This window comes from Ascaphus truei, unplaced genomic scaffold (genome assembly GCF_040206685.1).
Source record: "Ascaphus truei isolate aAscTru1 unplaced genomic scaffold, aAscTru1.hap1 HAP1_SCAFFOLD_469, whole genome shotgun sequence".
In the NCBI taxonomy this organism is placed as follows: Eukaryota; Metazoa; Chordata; class Amphibia; order Anura; family Ascaphidae; genus Ascaphus; species Ascaphus truei.
In genome coordinates this window covers 212,321-239,175 of record NW_027456800.1, presented here as the reverse complement: position 1 = coordinate 239,175, position 26,855 = coordinate 212,321, and the positions used below count along the sequence as shown (strand labels likewise).

Sequence of the window (26,855 nt, the reverse complement as noted above, 5' to 3'; positions counted from 1 at the left end):
GTATAGATGTCTCCTCACCACACCACCCCCGCACACAGTGACACAGAGGGAGAGACCCCAGTATGTATAGATGTCTCCTCACCACACCGCCCCCGCACACAGTGACACAGACGGGGAGACCCCAGTATGTATAGATGTCTCCTCACCACACCGCCCCCGCACACAGTGACACAGAGGGGGAGACCCCAGTATGTATAGATGTCTCCTCACCACACCGCCCCCGCACACAGTGACACAGAGGGAGAGACCCCAGTACGTATAGATGTCTCCTCACCACACCGCCCCCGCACACAGTGACACAGACGGAGAGACCCCAGTATGTATAGATGTCTCCTCACCACACCGCCCCCGCACACAGTGACACACAGGGAGACCCCAGTATGTATAGATGTCTCCTCACCACACCGCCCCCGCACACAGTGACACAGAGGGGGAGACCCCAGTATGTATAGATGTCTCCTCACCACACCGCCCCCGCACACAGTGACACAGACGGAGAGACCCCAGTACGTATAGATGTCTCCTCACCACACCGCCCCCGCACACAGTGACACAGACGGGGAGACCCCAGTATGTATAGATGTCTCCTCACCACACCGCCCCCGCACACAGTGACACAGACGGGGAGACCCCAGTATGTATAGATGTCTCCTCACCACACCGCCCCCGCACACAGTGACACAGACGGGGAGACCCCAGTATGTATAGATGTCTCCTCACCACACCGCCCCCGCACACAGTGACACAGAGGGAGAGACCCCAGTACGTATAGATGTCTCCTCACCACACCGCCCCCGCACACAGTGACACAGACGGAGAGACCCCAGTATGTATAGATGTCTCCTCACCACACCGCCCCCACACACAGTGACACAGACGGGGAGACCCCAGTATGTATAGATGTCTCCTCACCACACCGCCCCCGCACACAGTGACACAGACGGGGAGACCCCAGTATGTATAGATGGTCTCCTCACCACACCGCCCCCGCACACAGTGACACAGACGGAGAGACCCCAGTATGTATAGATGTCTCCTCACCACACCGCCCCCGCACACAGTGACACAGAGGGGAGACCCCAGTATGTATAGATGTCTCCTCACCACACCGCCCCCGCACACAGTGACACAGACGGGGAGACCCCAGTATGTATAGATGGTCTCCTCACCACACCGCCCCCGCACACAGTGACACAGAGGGAGAGACCCCAGTATGTATAGATGTCTCCTCACCACACCGCCCCCGCACACAGTGAGACAGACGGGGAGACCCCAGTATGTATAGATGTCTCCTCACCACACAGCCCCCGCACACAGTGACACAGACGGAGAGACCCCAGTATGTATAGATGTCTCCTCACCACACCGCTCCCGCACACAGTGACACAGACGGGGAGACCCCAGTATGTATAGATGTCTCCTCACCACACCGCCCCCGCACACAGTGACACAGACGGGGAGACCCCAGTATGTATAGATGTCTCCTCACCACACCGCCCCCGCACACAGTGACACAGAGGGAGAGACCCCAGTATGTATAGATGGTCTCCTCACCACACCGCCCCCGCACACAGTGACACAGACGGGGAGACCCCAGTATGTATAGATGTCTCCTCACCACACCGCCCCCGCACACAGTGACACAGAGGGAGAGACCCCAGTATGTATAGATGGTCTCCTCACCACACCGCCCCCGCACACAGTGACACAGACGGAGAGACCCCAGTATGTATAGATGGTCTCCTCACCACACCGCCCCCGCACACAGTGACACAGACGGAGAGACCCCAGTATGTATAGATGTCTCCTCACCACACCGCCCCCGCACACAGTGACACAGAGGGGGAGACCCCAGTATGTATAGATGGTCTCCTCACCACACCGCCCCCGCACACAGTGACACAGACGGAGAGACCCCAGTATGTATAGATGGTCTCCTCACCACACCGCCCCCGCACACAGTGACACAGTGACACAGACGCAGAGACCCCAGTATGTATAGATGTCTCCTCACCACACCGCCCCCGCACACAGTGACACAGAGGGAGAGACCCCAGTATGTATAGATGGTCTCCTCACCACACTGCCCCCGCACACAGTGACACAGAGGGGGAGACCCCAGTATGTATAGATGTCTCCTCACCACACCGCCCCCGCACACAGTGACACAGACGGGGAGACCCCAGTATGTATAGATGGTCTCCTCACCACACCGCCCCCGCACACAGTGACACAGTGACACAGACGGGGAGACCCCAGTATGTATAGATGTCTCCTCACCACACCGCCCCCGCACACAGTGACACAGAGGGAGAGACCCCAGTATGTATAGATGGTCTCCTCACCACACCGCCCCCGCACACAGTGACACAGACGGGGGAGACCCCAGTATGTATAGATGTCTCCTCACCACACCGCCCCCGCACACAGTGACACAGACGGAGAGACCCCAGTATGTATAGATGTCTCCTCACCACACCGCCCCCGCACACAGTGACACAGACGGGGAGACCCCAGTATGTATAGATGTCTCCTCACCACACCGCCCCCGCACACAGTGACACAGAGGGAGAGACCCCAGTATGTATAGATGTCTCCTCACCACACCGCCCCCGCACACAGTGACACAGACGGGGAGACCCCAGTACGTATAGATGTCTCCTCACCACACCGCCCCCGCACACAGTGACACAGACGGGGAGACCCCAGTATGTATAGATGTCTCCTCACCACACCGCCCCCGCACACAGTGACACAGAGGGAGAGACCCCAGTATGTATAGATGTCTCCTCACCACACCGCCCCCGCACACAGTGACACAGACGGGGAGACCCCAGTATGTATAGATGTCTCCTCACCACACCGCCCCCGCACACAGTGACACAGACGGAGAGACCCCAGTATGTATAGATGTCTCCTCACCACACCGCCCCCGCACACAGTGACACAGAGGGAGACCCCAGTATGTATAGATGTCTCCTCACCACACCGCCCCCGCACACAGTGACACAGAGGGAGAGACCCCAGTACGTATAGATGTCTCCTCACCACACCGCCCCCGCACACAGTGACACAGAGGGAGAGACCCCAGTACGTATAGATGTCTCCTCACCACACCGCCCCCGCACACAGTGACACAGAGGGAGAGACCCCAGTATGTACAGATGGTCTCCTCACCACACCGCCCCCGCACACAGTGACACAGACGCAGAGACCCCAGTATGTATAGATGTCTCCTCACCACACCGCCCCCGCACACAGTGACACAGACGGGGAGACCCCAGTATGTATAGATGTCTCCTCACCACACCGCCCCCGCACACAGTGACACAGAGGGAGAGACCCCAGTATGTATAGATGTCTCCTCACCACACCGCCCCCGCACACAGTGACACAGAGGGGGAGACCCCAGTATGTACAGATGTCTCCTCACCACACCGCCCCCGCACACAGTGACACAGACGGGGAGACCCCAGTATGTATAGATGTCTCCTCACCACACCGCCCCCGCACACAGTGACACAGAGGGGGAGACCCCAGTACGTATAGATGTCTCCTCACCACACCGCCCCCGCACACAGTGACACAGACGGGGAGACCCCAGTATGTATAGATGTCTCCTCACCACACCGCCCCCGCACACAGTGACACAGAGGGGGAGACCCCAGTATGTACAGATGTCTCCTCACCACACCGCCCCCGCACACAGTGACACAGACGGAGAGACCCCAGTATGTATAGATGTCTCCTCACCACACCGCCCCCGCACACAGTGACACACAGGGAGAGACCCCAGTATGTATAGATGGTCTCCTCACCACACCGCCCCCGCACACAGTGACACAGACGGAGAGACCCCAGTATGTATAGATGGTCTCCTCACCACACCGCCCCCGCACACAGTGACACAGACGGGGAGACCCCAATATGTATAGATGTCTCCTCACCACACCGCCCCCGCACACAGTGACACAGAGGGAGAGACCCCAGTATGTATAGATGGTCTCCTCACCACACCGCCCCCGCACACAGTGACACAGACGGGGAGACCCCAGTATGTATAGATGTCTCCTCACCACACCGCCCCCGCACACAGTGACACAGACGGGGAGACCCCAGTATGTATAGATGTCTCCTCACCACACCGCCCCCGCACACAGTGACACAGAGGGAGAGACCCCAGTATGTATAGATGGTCTCCTCACCACACCGCCCCCGCACACAGTGACAAAGACGCAGAGACCCCAGTATGTATAGATGTCTCCTCACCACACCGCCCCCCGCACACAGTGACACAGAGGGGGAGACCCCAGTATGTATAGATGTCTCCTCACCACACCGCCCCCGCACACAGTGACACAGACGCAGAGACCCCAGTATGTATAGATGTCTCCTCACCACACCGCCCCCGCACACAGTGACACAGACGCAGAGACCCCAGTATGTATAGATGTCTCCTCACCACACCGCCCCCGCACACAGTGACACAGACGCAGAGACCCCAGTACGTATAGATGGTCTCCTCACCACACCGCCCCCGCACACAGTGACACAGACGGGGAGACCCCAGTACGTATAGATGTCTCCTCACCACACCGCCCCCGCACACAGTGACACAGACGGGGAGACCCCAGTATGTATAGATGGTCTCCTCACCACACCGCCCCCGCACACAGTGACACAGAGGGGAGACCCCAGTATGTATAGATGTCTCCTCACCACACCGCCCCCGCACACAGTGACACAGAGGGAGAGACCCCAGTATGTATAGATGGTCTCCTCACCACACCGCCCCTGCACACAGTGACACAGACGGGGAGACCCCAGTATGTATAGATGTCTCCTCACCACACCGCCCCCGCACACAGTGACACAGAGGGAGAGACCCCAGTACGTATAGATGTCTCCTCACCACACCGCCCCCGCACACAGTGACACAGACGGAGAGACCCCAGTATGTATAGATGGTCTCCTCACCACACCGCCCCCGCACACAGTGACACAGTGACACAGACGCAGAGACCCCAGTATGTATAGATGGTCTCCTCACCACACCGCCCCTGCACACAGTGACACAGACGGGGAGACCCCAGTATGTATAGATGTCTCCTCACCACACCGCCCCCGCACACAGTGACACAGAGGGAGAGACCCCAGTACGTATAGATGTCTCCTCACCACACCGCCCCCGCACACAGTGACACAGACGGAGAGACCCCAGTATGTATAGATGGTCTCCTCACCACACCGCCCCCGCACACAGTGACACAGTGACACAGACGCAGAGACCCCAGTATGTATAGATGTCTCCTCACCACACCGCCCCCGCACACAGTGACACAGTGACACAGACGCAGAGACCCCAGTATGTATAGATGTCTCCTCACCACACCGCCCCCGCACACAGTGACACAGAGGGAGAGACCCCAGTATGTATAGATGGTCTCCTCACCACACCGCCCCCGCACACAGTGACACAGAGGGGGAGACCCCAGTATGTATAGATGTCTCCTCACCACACCGCTCCCGCACACAGTGACACAGAGGGAGAGACCCCAGTATGTATAGATGTCTCCTCACCACACCGCCCCTGCACACAGTGACACAGACGGGGAGACCCCAGTATGTATAGATGTCTCCTCACCACACCGCCCCCGCACACAGTGACACAGAGGGAGACCCCAGTACGTATAGATGTCTCCTCACCACACCGCCCCCGCACACAGTGACACAGACGCAGAGACCCCAGTATGTATAGATGTCTCCTCACCACACCGCCCCCGCACACAGTGACACAGACGGGGAGACCCCAGTATGTATAGATGGTCTCCTCACCACACCGCCCCCGCACACAGTGACACAGAGGGGAGACCCCAGTATGTATAGATGGTCTCCTCACCACACCGCCCCCGCACACAGTGACACAGACGGGGAGACCCCAGTATGTATAGATGTCTCCTCACCACACCGCCCCCGCACACAGTGATACAGACGGGGAGACCCCAGTATGTATAGATGTCTCCTCACCACACCGCCCCCGCACACAGTGACACAGATGGGGAGACCCCAGTATGTATAGATGTCTCCTCACCACACCGCCCCCGCACACAGTGACACAGACGGGGAGACCCCAGTATGTATAGATGTCTCCTCACCACACCGCCCCCGCACACAGTGACACAGAGGGAGAGACCCCAGTATGTATAGATGTCTCCTCACCACACCGCCCCCGCACACAGTGACACAGAGGGGGAGACCCCAGTATGTATAGATGGTCTCCTCACCACACCGCCCCCGCACACAGTGACACAGACGGGGAGACCCCAGTATGTATAGATGTCTCCTCACCACACCGCCCCCGCACACAGTGACACAGACGGGGAGAACCCAGTATGTATAGATGTCTCCTCACCACACCGCCCCCGCACACAGTGACACAGAGGGAGAGACCCCAGTATGTATAGATTTCTCCTCACCACACCGCCCCCGCACACAGTGACACAGTGACACAGACGGGGAGACCCCAGTATGTATAGATGTCTCCTCACCACACCGCCCCCGCACACAGTGACACAGAGGGGGAGACCCCAGTATGTATAGATGGTCTCCTCACCACACCGCCCCCGCACACAGTGACACAGACGGGGAGACCCCAGTATGTATAGATGTCTCCTCACCACACCGCCCCCGCACACAGTGACACAGAGGGAGAGACCCCAGTATGTATAGATGTCTCCTCACCACACCGCCCCCGCACACAGTGACACAGACGGAGAGATCCCAGTATGTATAGATGGTCTCCTCACCACACCGCCCCCGCACACAGTGACACAGAGGGGAGACCCCAGTATATATAGATGGTCTCCTCACCACACCGCCCCCGCACACAGTGACACAGGCGGAGAGACCCCAGTATGTATAGATGTCTCCTCACCACACCGCCCCCGCACACAGTGACACAGACGGAGAGACCCCAGTATGTATAGATGTCTCCTCACCACACCGCCCCTGCACACAGTGACACAGAGGGAGAGACCCCAGTATGTATAGATGTCTCCTCACCACACCGCCCCCGCACACAGTGACACAGACGGAGAGACCCCAGTATGTATAGATGGTCTCCTCACCACACCGCCCCCGCACACAGTGACACAGAGGGAGAGACCCCAGTATGTACAGATGGTCTCCTCACCACACCGCCCCCGCACACAGTGACACAGACGGAGAGACCCCAGTATGTATAGATGTCTCCTCACCACACCGCCCCCGCACACAGTGACACAGACGGGGAGACCCCAGTATGTATAGATGTCTCCTCACCACACCGCCCCCGCACACAGTGACACAGAGGGGGAGACCCCAGTATGTATAGATGTCTCCTCACCACGCCGCCCCCGCACACAGTGACACAGACGGGGAGACCCCAGTATGTATAGATGTCTCCTCACCACACCGCCCCCGCACACAGTGACACAGACGGGGAGACCCCAGTACGTATAGATGTCTCCTCACCACGCCGCCCCCGCACACAGTGACACAGACGGGGAGACCCCAGTATGTATAGATGTCTCCTCACCACACCGCCCCCGCACACAGTGACACAGACGGAGAGACCCCAGTATGTATAGATGTCTCCTCACCACACCGCCCCCGCACACAGTGACACAGACGGAGAGACCCCAGTATGTATAGATGGTCTCCTCACCACACCGCCCCCGCACACAGTGACAAAGACGCAGAGACCCCAGTATGTACAGATGGTCTCCTCACCACACCGCCCCCGCACACAGTGACACAGACGGGGAGACCCCAGTATGTATAGATGGTCTCCTCACCACACCGCCCCCGCACACAGTGACACAGAGGGGGAGACCCCAGTATGTACAGATGGTCTCCTCACCACACCGCCCCCGCACACAGTGACACAGACGCAGAGACCCCAGTATGTATAGATGTCTCCTCACCACACCGCCCCCGCACACAGTGACACAGACGCAGAGACCCCAGTACGTATAGATGGTCTCCTCACCACACCGCCCCCGCACACAGTGACACAGAGGGGGAGACCCCAGTATGTATAGATGTCTCCTCACCACACCGCCCCCGCACACAGTGACACAGACGCAGAGACCCCAGTATGTATAGATGTCTCCTCACCACACCGCCCCCGCACACAGTGACACAGACGGGGAGACCCCAGTATGTATAGATGTCTCCTCACCACACCGCCCCCGCACACAGTGACACAGAGGGAGAGACCCCAGTATGTATAGATGTCTCCTCACCACACCGCCCCCGCACACAGTGACACAGACGCAGAGACCCCAGTATGTATAGATGTCTCCTCACCACACCGCCCCCGCACACAGTGACACAGACGGGGAGACCCCAGTATGTATAGATGGTCTCCTCAACACACCGCCCCCGCACACAGTGACACAGACGGGGAGACCCCAGTATGTATAGATGGTCTCCTCACCACACCGCCCCCGCACACAGTGACACAGAGGGAGAGACCCCAGTATGTATAGATGGTCTCCTCACCACACCGCCCCCGCACACAGTGACACAGAGGGAGAGACCCCAGTATGTATAGATGTCTCCTCACCACACCGCCCCCGCACACAGTGACACAGAGGGAGAGACCCCAGTATGTATAGATTTCTCCTCACCACACCGCCCCCGCACACAGTGACACAGAGGGGGAGACCCCAGTATGTATAGATGTCTCCTCACCACACCGCCCCCGCACACAGTGACACAGAGGGAGAGACCCCAGTATGTATAGATGTCTCCTCACCACACCGCCCCCGCACACAGTGACACAGAGGGGGAGACCCCAGTATGTATAGATGTCTCCTCACCACACCGCCCCCGCACACAGTGACACAGACGGGGAGACCCCAGTATGTATAGATGTCTCCTCACCACACCGCCCCCGCACACAGTGACACAGACGGGGAGACCCCAGTATGTATAGATGTCTCCTCATCACAACGCCCCCGCACACAGTGACACAGACGGGGAGACCCCAGTATGTATAGATGTCTCCTCACCACACCGCCCCCGCACACAGTGACACAGAGGGGGAGACCCCAGTATGTATAGATGTCTCCTCACCACACCGCCCCCACACACAGTGACACAGAGGGGGAGACCCAAGTATGTATAGATGTCTCCTCACCACACCGCCCCCGCACACAGTGACACAGAGGGGGAGACCCCAGTATGTATAGATGTCTCCTCACCACACCGCCCCCGCACACAGTGACACAGACGGAGAGACCCCAGTATGTATAGATGTCTCCTCACCACACCGCCCCCGCACACAGTGACACAGACGGGGAGACCCCAGTATGTATAGATGTCTCCTCACCACACCGCCCCCGCACACAGTGACACAGACGGGGAGACCCCAGTATGTATAGATGTCTCCTCACCACACCGCCCCCGCACACAGTGACACAGAGGGAGAGACCCCAGTATGTATAGATGTCTCCTCACCACACCGCCCCCGCACACAGTGACACAGAGGGGAGACCCCAGTATGTATAGATGTCTCCTCACCACACCGCCCCCACACACAGTGACACAGACGGGGAGACCCCAGTATGTATAGATGTCTCCTCACCACACCGCCCCCGCACACAGTGACACAGAGGGAGAGACCCCAGTATGTATAGATGTCTCCTCACCACACCGCCCCCGCACACAATGACACAGACGGGGAGACCCCAGTATGTATAGATGGTCTCCTCACCACACCGCCCCCGCACACAGTGACACAGAGGGAGAGACCCCAGTATGTATAGATGGTCTCCTCACCACACCGCCCCCGCACACAGTGACACAGAGGGAGAGACCCCAGTATGTATAGATGTCTCCTCACCACACCGCCCCCGCACACAGTGACACAGAGGGAGAGACCCCAGTATGTATAGATGTCTCCTCACCACACCGCCCCCGCACACAGTGACACAGAGGGGGAGACCCCAGTATGTATAGATGGTCTCCTCACCACACCGCCCCCGCACACAGTGACACAGACGGGGAGACCCCAGTATGTATAGATGTCTCCTCACCACACCGCCCCCGCACACAGTGACACAGACGGGGAGACCCCAGTATGTATAGATGTCTCCTCACCACACCGCCCCCGCACACAGTGACACAGACGGAGAGACCCCAGTATGTATAGATGGTCTCCTCACCACACCGCCCCCGCACACAGTGACACAGACGGGGAGACCCCAGTATGTATAGATGGTCTCCTCACCACACCGCCCCCGCACACAGTGACACAGAGGGGGAGACCCCAGTATGTATAGATGTCTCCTCACCACACCGCCCCCGCACACAGTGACACAGAGGGGGAGACCCCAGTATGTATAGATGTCTCCTCACCACACCGCCCCCGCACACAGTGACACAGACGGAGAGACCCCAGTATGTATAGATGGTCTCCTCACCACACCGCCCCCGCACACAGTGACACAGACGGGGAGACCCCAGTATGTATAGATGGTCTCCTCACCACACCGCCCCCGCACACAGTGACACAGAGGGAGAGACCCCAGTATGTATAGATGGTCTCCTCACCACACCGCCCCCGCACACAGTGACACAGACGGGGAGACCCCAGTATGTATAGATGTCTCCTCACCACACCGCCCCCGCACACAGTGACACAGAGGGGGAGACCCCAGTATGTATAGATGTCTCCTCACCACACCGCCCCCGCACACAGTGACACAGAGGGGGAGACCCCAGTATGTATAGATGTCTCCTCACCACACCGCCCCCGCACACAGTGACACAGAGGGAGAGACCCCAGTATGTATAGATGTCTCCTCACCACACCGCCCCCGCACACAGTGACACAGAGGGGGAGACCCCAGTATGTATAGATGGTCTCCTCACCACACCGCCCCCGCACACAGTGACAGAGGGGGAGACCCCAGTATGTATAGATGTCTCCTCACCACACCGCCCCCGCACACAGTGACACAGACGGGGAGACCCCAGTATGTATAGATGTCTCCTCACCACACCGCCCCCGCACACAGTGACACAGACGGGGAGACCCCAGTATGTATAGATGTCTCCTCACCACACCGCCCCCGCACACAGTGACACAGACGGGGAGACCCCAGTATGTACAGATGTCTCCTCACCACACCGCCCCCGCACACAGTGACACAGAGGGGGAGACCCCAGTATGTATAGATGTCTCCTCACCACACCGCCCCCGCACACAGTGACACAGACGGAGAGATCCCAGTATGTATAGATGTCTCCTCACCACACCGCCCCCGCACACAGTGACACAGAGGGGGAGACCCCAGTATGTATAGATGTCTCCTCACCACACCGCCCCCGCACACAGTGACACAGACGCAGAGACCCCAGTATGTATAGATGTCTCCTCACCACACCGCCCCCGCACACAGTGACACAGACGGGGAGACCCCAGTATGTATAGATGTCTCCTCACCACACCGCCCCCGCACACAGTGACACAGAGGGGGAGACCCCAGTATGTATAGATGTCTCCTCACCACACCGCCCCCGCACACAGTGACACAGACGGAGAGACCCCAGTATGTATAGATGTCTCCTCACCACACCGCCCCCGCACACAGTGACACAGACGGGGAGACCCCAGTACGTATAGATGTCTCCTCACCACACCGCCCCCGCACACAGTGACACAGACGGGGAGACCCCAGTATGTATAGATGACTCCTCACCACACCGCCCCCGCACACAGTGACACAGACGGGGAGACCCCAGTATGTATAGATGTCTCCTCACCACACCGCCCCCGCACACAGTGACACAGACGGGGAGACCCCAGTATGTATAGATGTCTCCTCACCACACCGCCCCCGCACACAGTGACACAGACGGGGAGACCCCAGTATGTATAGATGTCTCCTCACCACACCGCCCCCGCACACAGTGACACAGACGGGGAGACCCCAGTATGTACAGATGTCTCCTCACCACACCGCCCCCGCACACAGTGACAGAGGGGGAGACCCCAGTATGTATAGATGTCTCCTCACCACACCGCCCCCGCACACAGTGACACAGACGGGGAGACCCCAGTATGTATAGATGTCTCCTCACCACACCGCCCCCGCACACAGTGACACAGAGGGGGAGACCCCAGTACGTATAGATGGTCTCCTCACCACACCGCCCCCGCACACAGTGACACAGACGGGGAGACCCCAGTATGTATAGATGGTCTCCTCACCACACCGCCCCCGCACACAGTGACACAGAGGGGGAGACCCCAGTATGTATAGATGGTCTCCTCACCACACCGCCCCCGCACACAGTGACACAGAGGGAGAGACCCCAGTATGTATAGATGTCTCCTCACCACACCGCCCCCGCACACAGTGACACAGAGGGGAGACCCCAGTATGTATAGATGTCTCCTCACCACACCGCCCCCGCACACAGTGACACAGAGGGAGAGACCCCAGTATGTATAGATGTCTCCTCACCACACCGCCCCCGCACACAGTGACACAGACGGGGAGACCCCAGTATGTACAGATGTCTCCTCACCACACCGCCCCCGCACACAGTGACACAGACGGAGAGATCCCAGTATGTATAGATGTCTCCTCACCACACCGCCCCCGCACACAGTGACACAGAGGGGGAGACCCCAGTATGTATAGATGTCTCCTCACCACACCGCCCCCACACACAGTGACACAGAGGGGGAGACCCCAGTATGTATAGATGTCTCCTCACCACACCGCCCCCGCACACAGTGACACAGACGGAGAGACCCCAGTATGTATAGATGTCTCCTCACCACACCGCCCCCGCACACAGTGACACAGACGGGGAGACCCCAGTATGTATAGATGTCTCCTCACCACACCGCCCCCGCACACAGTGACACAGACGGGGAGACCCCAGTATGTATAGATGTCTCCTCACCACACCGCCCCCGCACACAGTGACACCGACGGGGAGACCCCAGTATGTATAGATGTCTCCTCACCACACCGCCCCCGCACACAGTGACACAGACGGGGAGACCCCAGTATGTATAGATGTCTCCTCACCACACCGCCCCCGCACACAGTGACACAGACGGGGAGACCCCAGTATGTATAGATGTCTCCTCACCACACCGCCCCCGCACACAGTGACACAGACGGGGAGACCCCAGTATGTATAGATGGTCTCCTCACCACACCGCCCCCGCACACAGTGACACAGAGGGGGAGACCCCAGTACGTATAGATGGTCTCCTCACCACACCGCCCCCGCACACAGTGACACAGAGGGAGAGACCCCAGTATGTATAGATGTCTCCTCACCACACCGCCCCCGCACACAGTGACACAGAGGGGGAGACCCCAGTATGTATAGATGGTCTCCTCACCACACCGCCCCCGCACACAGTGACACAGAGGGAGAGACCCCAGTATGTATAGATGTCTCCTCACCACACCGCCCCCGCACACAGTGACACAGACGGGGAGACCCCAGTATGTATAGATGTCTCCTCACCACACCGCCCCCGCACACAGTGACACAGACGGAGAGATCCCAGTATGTATAGATGGTCTCCTCACCACACCGCCCCCGCACACAGTGACACAGAGGGGGAGACCCCAGTATGTATAGATGTCTCCTCACCACACCGCCCCCGCACACAGTGACACAGACGGAGAGACCCCAGTATGTATAGATGTCTCCTCACCACACCGCCCCCGCACACAGTGACACAGTGACACAGACGGGGAGACCCCAGTATGTATAGATGTCTCCTCACCACACCGCCCCCGCACACAGTGACACAGAGGGGAGACCCCAGTACGTATAGATGTCTCCTCACCACACCGCCCCCGCACACAGTGACACAGACGGGGAGACCCCAGTATGTATAGATGTCTCCTCACCACACCGCCCCCGCACACAGTGACACAGACGGGGAGACCCCAGTATGTATAGATGTCTCCTCACCACACCGCCCCCGCACACAGTGACACAGACGGAGAGACCCCAGTATGTATAGATGTCTCCTCACCACACCGCCCCCGCACACAGTGACACAGACGGGGAGACCCCAGTATGTATAGATGTCTCCTCACCACACCGCCCCCGCACACAGTGACACAGACGGGGAGACCCCAGTATGTATAGATGTCTCCTCACCACACCGCCCCCGCACACAGTGACACAGACGGGGAGACCCCAGTATGTATAGATGGTCTCCTCACCACACCGCCCCCGCACACAGTGACACAGAGGGAGAGACCCCAGTATGTATAGATGTCTCCTCACCACACCGCCCCCGCACACAGTGACACAGACGGGGAGACCCCAGTATGTATAGATGGTCTCCTCACCACACCGCCCCCGCACACAGTGACACAGAGGGGGAGACCCCAGTATGTATAGATGTCTCCTCACCACACCGCCCCCGCACACAGTGACACAGAGGGAGAGACCCCAGTATGTATAGATGTCTCCTCACCACACCGCCCCCGCACACAGTGACACAGACGGGGAGACCCCAGTATGTATAGATGTCTCCTCACCACACCGCCCCCGCACACAGTGACACAGACGGGGAGACCCCAGTATGTATAGATGTCTCCTCACCACACCGCCCCCGCACACAGTGACACAGAGGGGGAGACCCCAGTATGTATAGATGTCTCCTCACCACACCGCCCCCGCACACAGTGACACAGACGCAGAGACCCCAGTATGTATAGATGGTCTCCTCACCACACCGCCCCCGCACACAGTGACACAGACGGGGAGACCCCAGTATGTATAGATTTCTCCTCACCACACCGCCCCCGCACACAGTGACACAGACGGGGAGACCCCAGTATGTATAGATGTCTCCTCACCACACCGCCCCCGCACACAGTGACACAGACGGGGAGACCCCAGTATGTATAGATTTCTCCTCACCACACCGCCCCCGCACACAGTGACACAGACGGGGAGACCCCAGTATGTATAGATGTCTCCTCACCACACCGCCCCCGCACACAGTGACACAGACGGGGAGACCCCAGTACGTATAGATGTCTCCTCACCACACCGCCGCCGCACACAGCGAGATGCGCCTCAGGGCGGGCGTACGGAACAGGTCGATGTACGAGTAGTTGGCTGAGGTTGCTCCGTCTCCCGCCAGCTCCTTAATGTTCTGTGACGGGAATAATACAGTGAGAGCGAGTCCGCGGGGGTCTCTCTCCAGGGAGGAAAGGGTGCGTCATCAGTGTGCAAGTCTCTGGCAGGGAAGGGGTTAATCATTGCTCTGCGGGTCTCTGGCAGGGAAGGGGTTAATTATTGCTCTGCAAGTCTCTGGCAGGGAAGGGTTTAATCATTGCTCTGCAGGTCTGGCAGGGAAGGGGTTAATCACTGCCCCGCGGGTCTCTGGCAGGGAGGGGGTTAATCACTGCCCCGCGGGTCTCTGGCAGGGAGGGGGTTAATCATTGTACTGCAGGTCTCTGGCAGGGAGGGGGTTAATCATTGCTCTGCGGGTCTCTGGCAGGGAAGGGGTTAATTATTGCTCTGCAAGTCTCTGGCAGGGAAGGGTTTAATCATTGCTCTGCAGGTCTGGCAGGGAAGGGGTTAATCACTGCCCCGCGGGTCTCTGGCAGGGAGGGGGTTAATCACTGCCCCGCGGGTCTCTGGCAGGGAGGGGGTTAATCATTGTACTGCAGGTCTCTGGCAGGGAGGGGGTTAATCACTGCCCCGCGGGTCTCTGGCAGTGAGGGGGTTAATCATTGCTCTGCAGGTCTCTGGCAGGGAGGGGGTTAATCACTGCCCCGCGGGTCTCTGGCAAGGAAGGGGTTAATCACTGCTCTGCAGGTCTCTGGCAGGGAGGGGGTTAATCATTGCTCTGTAGGTCTCTGGCAGGGAGGGGGTTAATCACTGCTCTGCAGATCTCTGGCAGTGAGGGGGTTAATCATTGCCCCGCTGGTCTCTGGCAGGGAGGGGGTTAATCATTGCCCCGCGGGTCTCTGGCAGGGAGGGGGTTAATCACTGCTCTGCAGATCTCTGGCAGTGAGGGGGTTAATCACTGCCCCGCGGGTCTCTGGCAGGGAAGGGGTTAATCACTGCCCCGCGGGTCTCTGGCAGGGAAGGGGTTAATCACTGCCCCGCGGGTCTCTGGCAGGGAAGGGGTTAATCATAGCTCTGCAGGTCTCTGGCAGGGAAGGGGTTAATCACTGCCCCGCGGGTCTCTGGCAGGGAAGGGGTTAATCACTGCCCCGCGGGTCTCTGGCAGGGAAGGGGTTAATCATTGCTCTGTAGGTCTCTGGCAGGGAGGGGGTTAATCATTGCTCTGTAGGTCTCTGGCAGGGAAGGGGTTAATCATTGCTCTGCCGGTCTCTGGCAGGGAGGGGGTTAATCATTGCTCTGCAGGTCTCTGGCAGGGAGGGGGTTAATCACTGCTCTGCAGATCTCTGGCAGTGAGGGGGTTAATCACTGCCCCGCGGGTCTCTGGCAGGGAAGGGGTTAATCACTGCCCCGCGGGTCTCTGGCAGGGAAGGGGTTAATCACTGCCCCGCGGGTCTCTGGCAGGGAAGGGGTTAATCACTGCCCCGCGGGTCTCTGGCAGGGAAGGGGTTAATCACTGCCCCGCGGGTCTCTGGCAGGGAAGGGGTTAATCACTGCCCCGCGGGTCTCTGGCAGGGAGGGGGTTAATCACTGCTCTGCGGGTCTCTGGCAGGGAGGGGGTTAATCACTGCTCTGCAGGTCTCTGGCAGTGAGGGGGTTAATCACTGCCCCGCGGGTCTCTGGCAGGGAAGGGGTTAATCACTGCCCCGCGGGTCTCTGGCAGGGAAGGGGTTAATCACTGCCCCGCGGGTCTCTGGCAGGGAAGGGGTTAATCACTGCCCCGCGGGTCTCTGGCAGGGAAGGGGTTAATCACTGCCCCGCGGGTCTCTGGCAGGGAAGGGGTTAATCACTGCCCCGCGGGTCTCTGGCAGGGAAGGGGTTAATCACTGCCCCGCGGGTCTCTGGCAGGGAAGGGGTTAATCACTGCCCCGCGGGTCTCTGGCAGGGAAGGGGTTAATCACTGCCCCGCGGGTCTCTGGCAGGGAAGGGGTTAATCATAGCTCTGCAGGTCTCTGGCAGGGAAGGGGTTAATCACTGCCCCGCGGGTCTCTGGCAGGGAAGGGGTTAATCACTGCCCCGCGGGTCTCTGGCAGGGAAGGGGTTAATCATTGCTCTGCAGGTCTCTGATGATATTATGATGTATCCTGAGGGCCGCTGCAGAGCGTCTCACCTCACTGCTCAAACTGCTGGAATTCGATCTGTGACTGTTGATTGCAGCACATCGCACCAGCTCAGCCTGTGCTCTCTGCACCTGTCCTCTGGCCAAGAGCCACCTGGCAGACTCAGGAAGCCACCTGAGGGAATGCAGAGCATCGCACCGGGGAGGAGAGAGGGAGTGCAGAGCATCGCACCGGGGAGGAGAGAGGGAGTGCAGAGCATCGCACCGGGGAGGAGAGAGGGAGTGCAGAGCATCGCACCGAGGAGGAGAGAGGGAGTGCAGAGCATCGCACCGGGGAGGAGAGAGAACGTGCAGAGCATCGCACCGAGGAGGAGAGAGAGGGAGTGCAGAGCATCGCACAGGGGAGGAGAGAGAGGGAGTGCAGAGCATCGCACAGGGGAGGAGAGAGAGGGAGTGCAGAGCATCGCACCGGGGAGGAGAGAGGGAGTGCAGAGCATCGCACAAGGGAGGAGAGAGAACGTGCAGAGCATCGCACCGAGGAGGAGAGAGAGGGAGTGCAGAGCATCGCACAGGGGAGGAGAGAGGGAGTGCAGAGCATCGCACAGGGGAGGAGAGAGGGAGTGCAGAGCATCGCACCGGGGAGGAGAGAGAGGGAGTGCAGAGCATCGCACCGGGGAGGAGAGAGAAAGTGCAGAGCATCGCACCAGGGAGGAGAGAGAGAACGTGCAGAGCATCGCACCGAGGAGGAGAGAGGGAGTGCAGAGCATCGCACCGGGGAGGAGAGAGGGAGTGCAGAGCATCGCACCAGGGAGGAGAGAGAACGTGCAGAGCATCGCACCGGGGAGGAGAGAGGGAGTGCAGAGCATCGCACCGAGGAGGAGAGAGAGGGTGCAGAGCATCGCACCGGGGAGGAGAGAGGGAGTGCAGAGCATCGCACCGAGGAGGAGAGAGGGAGTGCAGAGCATCGCACCGGGGAGGAGAGAGAACGTGCAGAGCATCGCACCGAGGAGGAGAGAGAGGGAGTGCAGAGCATCGCACAGGGGAGGAGAGAGAGGGAGTGCAGAGCATCGCACAGGGGAGGAGAGAGAGGGAGTGCAGAGCATCGCACCGGGGAGGAGAGAGGGAGTGCAGAGCATCGCACCAGGGAGGAGAGAGAACGTGCAGAGCATCGCACCGAGGAGGAGAGAGAGGGAGTGCAGAGCATCGCACAGGGGAGGAGAGAGGGAGTGCAGAGCATCGCACAGGGGAGGAGAGAGGGAGTGCAGAGCATCGCACCGGGGAGGAGAGAGAAAGTGCAGAGCATCGCACCAGGGAGGAGAGAGAGAACGTGCAGAGCATCGCACCGAGGAGGAGAGAGAGGGAGTGCAGAGCATCGCACAGGGGAGGAGAGAGGGAGTGCAGAGCATCACACCGGGGAGGAGAGAGAGGGAGTGCAGAGCATCGCACCGGGGAGGAGAGAGAAAGTGCAGAGCATCGCACCAGGGAGGAGAGAGAACGTGCAGAGCATCGCACCGAGGAGGAGAGAGAGGGAGTGCAGAGCATCGCACAGGGGAGGAGAGAGAGGGAGTGCAGAGCATCGCACCGGGGAGGAGGGAGAGGGAGTGCAGAGCATCGCACAGGGGAGGAGAGAGATAGTGCAGAGCATCGCACAGGGGAGGAGAGAGAAAGTGCAGAGCATCGCACCGGGGAGGAGAGAGAGGGAGTGCAGAGCATCGCACCGGGGAGGAGAGAGGGGGCGCAGAGCATCGCACCGGGGAGGAGAGAGAACGTGCAGAGCATCGCACCGAGGAGGAGAGAAAGGGGGTGCAGAGCATCGCACCGGGGAGGAGAGAGAGGGGGTGCAGAGCATCGCACCGGGAAGAAGAGAGAGGGAGTGCAGAGCATCGCACCGGGGAGAAGAGAGAGGGAGTGCAGAGCATCGCACCGGGGAGGAGAGAGAAAGTGCAGAGCATCGCACCAGGGAGGAGAGAGAACGTGCAGAGCATCGCACCGAGGAGGAGAGAGAGGGAGTGCAGAGCATCGCACCGGGGAGGAGAGAGGGGGTGCAGAGCATCGCACAGGGGAGGAGAGAGATAGTGCAGAGCATCGCACTGAAGAGGAGAGAGGGAGTGCAGAGCATCGTACCGGGGAGGAGAGAGAAAGTGCAGAGCATCGCACCGGGGAGGAGAGAGGGAGTGCAGAGCATCGCACCAGGGAGGAGAGAGAAAGTGCAGAGCATCGCACCAGGGAGGAGAGAGAGGGAGTGCAGAGCATCGCACCGGGAAGAAGAGAGAGGGTGTGCAGAGCATCGCACCGGGGAGAAGAGAGAGGGAGTGCAGAGCATCGCACCGGGGAGGAGAGAGAGGGAGTGCAGAGCATCGCACCGGGGAGGAGAGAGGGAGTGCAGAGCATCGCACCAGGGAGGAGAGAGAAAGTGCAGAGAATCGCACTGGGGAGGAGAGAGGGAGTGCAGAGCATCGCACCGGGGAGGAGAGAGAGGGAGTGCAGAGCATCGCACCGGGGAGGAGAGAGGGAGTGCAGAGCATCGCACCAGGGAGGAGAGAGAAAGTACAGAGCATCCCACCGGGGAGGAGAGAGGGCATGCAGAGCATCACACCTGGGAGGAGAGAGAGGGAGTGCAGAGCATCGCACCGGGCAGGAGAGAGAGGGAGTGCAGAGCATCGCACCGGGGAGAAGAGAGAGGGAGTGCAGAGCATCGCACCGAGGAGAAGAAAGAGGGAGTGCAGAGCATCGCACCGGGGAGAAGAGAGAGGGAGTGCAGAGCATCGCACCGGGGAGATGAGAGAGGGAGTGCAGAGCATCGCACCGGGGAGAAGAGAGAGGGAGTGCAGAGCATCGCACATGGGAGAAGAGAGAGGGAGTGCAGAACATTGCACATGGGAGAAGAGAGAGGGAGTGCAGAGCATCGCACATGGGAGAAGGGAGAGGGAGTGCAGAGCATCGCACATGGGAGAAGAGAGAGGGAGTGCCGAGCATCGCACCGGGGAGAAGAGAGAGGGAGTGCAGAGCATCGCACCGGGGAGATTAGAGAGGGAGTGCAGAGCATCGCACCGGGTAGAAGAGAGAGGGAGTGCAGAGCATCGCACATTGGAGAAGAGAGAGGGAGTGCAGAGCATTGCACCGGGGAGGAGAGAGAGGGCGTGCAGAGCATCGCACCGGGGAGGAGAGAGGGAGTGCAGAGCATCGCACCGGGGAGGAGAGAGGGAGTGCAGAGCATCGCACCGGGGAGGAGAGACAGGGAGTGCAGAGCATCGCACCGGGGATGAGAGGGAGTGCAGAGCATCGCACCGGGGAGGAGAGAGGGAGTGCAGAGCATCGCACCGGGGAGGAGCGAGAGGGAGTGCAGAGCATCGCACCGGGGAGAAGAGAGAGGGAGTGCAGAGCATCGCACAGGGGAGAAGAGAGAGGGAGTGCAGAGCATCGCACCGGGGAGAAGAGAGAGGGAGTGCAGAGCATCGCACATGGGAGGAGAGGGGGGTGCAGAGCATCGCACATAGGAGGAGAGAGGGAGTGCAGAGCATCGCACCGGGTAGGAGAGAGGGAGTGCAGAGCATCGCACATGGGAGGAGAGAGGGAGTGCAGAGCATCGCACCGGGTAGGAGAGAGGGAGTGCAGAGCATCGCACATGGGAGGAGAGAGGGAGTGCAGAGCATCGCACCGGGTAGGAGAGAGGGAGTGCAGAGCATCGCACCAGGGAGGAGAGTGAGGGAGTGCAGAGCATCGCACCGGGGAGGAGAGAGGGGGTGCAGAGCATCGCACATGGGAGGAGAGAGGGAGTGCAGAGCATCGCACCGGGGAGGAGAGAGGGAGTGCAGAGCATCGCACATGGGAGGAGAGAGGGAGTGCAGAGCATCGCACCGGGGAGGAGAGAGGGAGTGCAGAGCATCGCACCGGGGATGAGAGAGAGGGAGTGCAGAGCATCGCACCGGGGAGAAGAGAGAGGGAGGGCAGAGCATCGCACATGGGAGGAGAGAGGGAGTGCAGAGCAACGCACATGGAAGGAGAGAGAGGGAATGCAGAGCATCGCACCGGGGAGGAGAGAGAGGGAGTGCAGACCATCGCACCGGGGAGGAGAGAGAGGGAGTGCAGAGCATCGCACTGGGGAGGAGAGAGGGAGTGCAGAGCATTGCACCGGGGAGGAGAGAGGGGGTGCAGAGCATCGCACAGGGGAGGAGAGAGTGGGAGTGCAGAGCATCGCACCGGGGAGGAGAGAGGGAATGCAGAGCATTGCACCAGGGAGAAGAGAGAGGGAGTGCAGAGCATCGCACCGGGGAGGAGAGAGGGAGTGCAGAGCATTGCACCGGGGAGGAGAGAGGGAGTGCAGAGCATTGCACCGGGGAGGAGAGAGGGAGTGCAGCGCATTGCACCGGGGAGGAGAGAGGGAGTGCAGAGAATCGCACGTGGGAGGAGAGAGGAAGTGCAGAGCATCGCACCAGGGAGGAGAGAGAGGGAGTGCAGAGCATCGCACATGGGAGAAGAGAGAGGGAGTGCAGAGCATCGCACATGGGAGGAGAGAGGGAGTGCAGAGCATCGCACCGGGGAGGAGAGAGAGGGAGTGCAGAGTCCAGCAACGGGGAGGAGAGAGAGGGAGTGCAGAGCATCGCAACGGGGAGGAGAGAGAGGGAGGGCAGAGCATCGCATCGGGGAGGAGAGAGAGGGGGTGCAGAGCATCGCACCGGGTAGGACAGAGGGAGTGCAGAGCATCGCACCGGGGAGGAGAGAGAGGGAGTGCAGAGCATCGCACCAGGGAGGAGAGAGAGGGAGTGCAGAGCATCGCACCGGGGAGGAGAGAGAGGGAGTGCAGAGCATCGCACCGGGGAGGAGAGAGAGGGAGTGCAGAGCATCGCACCGGGTAGGAGAGAGAGGGAGTGCAGAGCATCGCACCGGGGAGGAGAGAGAGGGAGTGCAGAGCATCGCACCGGGGAGGAGAGAGAGGGAGTGCAGAGCATCGCACCGGAGAGGAGAGAGAGGGAGTGCAGAGCATTGCACCGGAGAGGAGAGAGAGGGAGTGCAGAGCATTGCACCGGGGAGGAGAGAGAAAGTGCAGACCATCGCACCAGGGAGGAGAGAGAACGTGCAGAGCATCGCACCGAGGAGGAGAGAGAGGGAGTGCAGAGCATCGCACAGGGGAGGAGAGAGAGGGAGAGCAGAGCATCGCACAGGGGAGGAGAGAGAGGGAGTGCAGAGCATCGCACCGGGGAGGAGAGAGGGAGTGCAGAGCATCGAACCAGGGAGGACAGAGAACGTGCAGAGCATCGCACCGAGGAGGAGAGAGAGGGAGTGCAGAGCATCGCACAGGGGAGGAGAGAGGGAGTGCAGAGCATCGCACAGGGGAGGAGAGAGGGAGTGCAGAGCATCGCACCGGGGAGGAGAGAGAGGGAGTGCAGAGCATCGCACCGGGGAGGAGAGAGAAAGTGCAGAGCATCGCACCAGGGAGGAGAGAGAGAACGTGCAGAGCATCGCACCGAGGAGGAGAGAGAGGGAGTGCAGAGCATCGCACAGGGGAGGAGAGAGGGAGTGCAGAGCATCGCACCGGGGAGGAGAGAGAGGGAGTGCAGAGCATCGCACCGGGGAGGAGAGAGAAAGTGCAGAGCATCGCACCAGGGAGGAGAGAGAACGTGCAGAGCATCGCACCGAGGAGGAGAGAGAGGGAGTGCAGAGCATCGCACAGGGGAGGAGAGAGAGGGAGTGCAGAGCATCGCACCGGGGAGGAGGGAGAGGGAGTGCAGAGCATCGCACAGGGGAGGAGAGAGATAGTGCAGAGCATCGCACAGGGGAGGAGAGAGAAAGTGCAGAGCATCGCACCGGGGAGGAGAGAGAGGGAGTGCAGAACATCGCACCGGGGAGGAGAGAGGGGGCGCAGAGCATCGCACCGGGGAGGAGAGAGAACGTGCAGAGCATCGCACCGAGGAGGAGAGAGAGGGGGTGCAGAGCATCGCACCGGGGAGGAGAGAGAGGGGGTGCAGAGCATCACACCGGGAAAAAGAGAGAGGGAGTGCAGAGCATCGCACCGGGGAGAAGAGAGAGGGAGTGCAGAGCATCGCACCGGGGAGGAGAGAGAAAGTGCAGAGCATCGCACCAGGGAGGAGAGAGAACGTGCAGAGCATCGCACCGAGGAGGAGAGAGAGGGAGTGCAGAGCATCGCACCGGGGAGGAGAGAGGGGGTGCAGAGCATCGCACAGGGGAGGAGAGAGATAGTGCAGAGCATCGCACTGAAGAGGAGAGAGGGAGTGCAGAGCATCGTACCGGGGAGGAGAGAGAAAGTGCAGAGCATCGCACCGGGGAGGAGAGAGGGAGTGCAGAGCATCGCACCAGGGAGGAGAGAGAAAGTGCAGAGCATCGCACCGGGGAGGAGAGAGAGGGAGTGCAGAGCATCGCACCGGGAAGAAGAGAGAGGGTGTGCAGAGCATCGCACCGGGGAGAAGAGAGAGGGAGTGCAGAGCATCGCACCGGGGAGGAGAGAGAGGGAGTGCAGAGCATCGCACCGGGGAGGAGAGAGGGAGTGCAGAGCATCGCACCAGGGAGGAGAGAGAAAGTGCAGAGAATCGCACTGGGGAGGAGAGAGGGAGTGCAGAGCATCGCACCGGGGAGGAGAGAGAGGGAGTGCAGAGCATCGCACCGGGGAGGAGAGAGGGAGTGCAGAGCATCGCACCAGGGAGGAGAGAGAAAGTACAGAGCATCCCACCGGGGAGGAGAGAGGGCATGCAGAGCATCACACCTGGGAGGAGAGAGAGGGAGTGCAGAGCATCGCACCGGGCAGGAGAGAGAGGGAGTGCAGAGCATCGCACCGGGGAGAAGAGAGAGGGAGTGCAGAGCATCGCACCGAGGAGAAGAAAGAGGGAGTGCAGAGCATCGCACCGGGGAGAAGAGAGAGGGAGTGCAGAGCATCGCACCGGGGAGATGAGAGAGGGAGTGCAGAGCATCGCACCGGGGAGAAGAGAGAGGGAGTGCAGAGCATCGCACATGGGAGAAGAGAGAGGGAGTGCAGAACATTGCACATGGGAGAAGAGAGAGGGAGTGCAGAGCATCGCACATGGGAGAAGGGAGAGGGAGTGCAGAGCATCGCACATGGGAGAAGAGAGAGGGAGTGCCGAGCATCGCACCGGGGAGAAGAGAGAGGGAGTGCAGAGCATCGCACCGGGGAGATTAGAGAGGGAGTGCAGAGCATCGCACCGGGTAGAAGAGAGAGGGAGTGCAGAGCATCGCACATTGGAGAAGAGAGAGGGAGTGCAGAGCATTGCACCGGGGAGGAGAGAGAGGGCGTGCAGAGCATCGCACCGGGGAGGAGAGAGGGAGTGCAGAGCATCGCACCGGGGAGGAGAGAGGGAGTGCAGAGCATCGCACCGGGGAGGAGAGACAGGGAGTGCAGAGCATCGCACCGGGGATGAGAGGGAGTGCAGAGCATCGCACCGGGGAGGAGAGAGGGAGTGCAGAGCATCGCACCGGGGAGGAGCGAGAGGGAGTGCAGAGCATCGCACCGGGGAGAAGAGAGAGGGAGTGCAGAGCATCGCACAGGGGAGAAGAGAGAGGGAGTGCAGAGCATCGCACCGGGGAGAAGAGAGAGGGAGTGCAGAGCATCGCACATGGGAGGAGAGGGGGGTGCAGAGCATCGCACATAGGAGGAGAGAGGGAGTGCAGAGCATCGCACCGGGTAGGAGAGAGGGAGTGCAGAGCATCGCACATGGGAGGAGAGAGGGAGTGCAGAGCATCGCACCGGGTAGGAGAGAGGGAGTGCAGAGCATCGCACATGGGAGGAGAGAGGGAGTGCAGAGCATCGCACCGGGTAGGAGAGAGGGAGTGCAGAGCATCGCACCAGGGAGGAGAGTGAGGGAGTGCAGAGCATCGCACCGGGGAGGAGAGAGGGGGTGCAGAGCATCGCACATGGGAGGAGAGAGGGAGTGCAGAGCATCGCACCGGGGAGGAGAGAGGGAGTGCAGAGCATCGCACCGGGGAGGAGAGAGGGAGTGCAGAGCATCGCACCGGGGATGAGAGAGAGGGAGTGCAGAGCATCGCACCGGGGAGAAGAGAGAGGGAGGGCAGAGCATCGCACATGGGAGGAGAGAGGGAGTGCAGAGCAACGCACATGGAAGGAGAGAGAGGGAATGCAGAGCATCGCACCGGGGAGGAGAGAGAGGGAGTGCAGACCATCGCACCGGGGAGGAGAGAGAGGGAGTGCAGAGCATCGCACTGGGGAGGAGAGAGGGAGTGCAGAGCATTGCACCGGGGAGGAGAGAGGGGGTGCAGAGCATCGCACAGGGGAGGAGAGAGTGGGAGTGCAGAGCATCGCACCGGGGAGGAGAGAGGGAATGCAGAGCATTGCACCAGGGAGAAGAGAGAGGGAGTGCAGAGCATCGCACCGGGGAGGAGAGAGGGAGTGCAGAGCATTGCACCGGGGAGGAGAGAGGGAGTGCAGAGCATTGCACCGGGGAGGAGAGAGGGAGTGCAGCGCATTGCACCGGGGAGGAGAGAGGGAGTGCAGAGAATCGCACGTGGGAGGAGAGAGGAAGTGCAGAGCATCGCACCAGGGAGGAGAGAGAGGGAGTGCAGAGCATCGCACATGGGAGAAGAGAGAGGGAGTGCAGAGCATCGCACATGGGAGGAGAGAGGGAGTGCAGAGCATCGCACCGGGGAGGAGAGAGAGGGAGTGCAGAGTCCAGCAACGGGGAGGAGAGAGAGGGAGTGCAGAGCATCGCAACGGGGAGGAGAGAGAGGGAGGGCAGAGCATCGCATCGGGGAGGAGAGAGAGGGGGTGCAGAGCATCGCACCGGGTAGGACAGAGGGAGTGCAGAGCATCGCACCGGGGAGGAGAGAGAGGGAGTGCAGAGCATCGCACCAGGGAGGAGAGAGAGGGAGTGCAGAGCATCGCACCGGGGAGGAGAGAGAGGGAGTGCAGAGCATCGCACCGGGGAGGAGAGAGAGGGAGTGCAGAGCATCGCACCGGGTAGGAGAGAGAGGGAGTGCAGAGCATCGCACCGGGGAGGAGAGAGAGGGAGTGCAGAGCATCGCACCGGGGAGGAGAGAGAGGGAGTGCAGAGCATCGCACCGGAGAGGAGAGAGAGGGAGTGCAGAGCATTGCACCGGAGAGGAGAGAGAGGGAGTGCAGAGCATTGCACCGGGGAGGAGAGAGAAAGTGCAGACCATCGCACCAGGGAGGAGAGAGAACGTGCAGAGCATCGCACCGAGGAGGAGAGAGAGGGAGTGCAGAGCATCGCACAGGGGAGGAGAGAGAGGGAGAGCAGAGCATCGCACAGGGGAGGAGAGAGAGGGAGTGCAGAGCATCGCACCGGGGAGGAGAGAGGGAGTGCAGAGCATCGAACCAGGGAGGACAGAGAACGTGCAGAGCATCGCACCGAGGAGGAGAGAGAGGGAGTGCAGAGCATCGCACAGGGGAGGAGAGAGGGAGTGCAGAGCATCGCACAGGGGAGGAGAGAGGGAGTGCAGAGCATCGCACCGGGGAGGAGAGAGAGGGAGTGCAGAGCATCGCACCGGGGAGGAGAGAGAAAGTGCAGAGCATCGCACCAGGGAGGAGAGAGAGAACGTGCAGAGCATCGCACCGAGGAGGAGAGAGAGGGAGTGCAGAGCATCGCACAGGGGAGGAGAGAGGGAGTGCAGAGCA

The 26,855-nt window shown here is 60.3% G+C and overlaps 1 protein-coding gene across 1 annotated transcript in view; it reads right to left on the bottom strand.

Annotated features, from left to right (window-relative positions):
• The window catches only part of LOC142484923 (solute carrier family 22 member 7-like), a 185,349-nt gene that overhangs the window by 21,456 nt on the left and 137,038 nt on the right, over positions 1–26,855 (bottom strand). Inside the window, exons 5-6 of the mRNA XM_075584175.1 lie at positions 17,291–17,414; positions 15,093–15,202 (exon numbers count right to left, since the gene is read on the bottom strand). Of these exons, the coding sequence (XP_075440290.1) occupies positions 15,093–15,202; positions 17,291–17,414 (234 nt within the window). The remainder of the gene's footprint in view (positions 1–15,092; positions 15,203–17,290; positions 17,415–26,855) is intronic.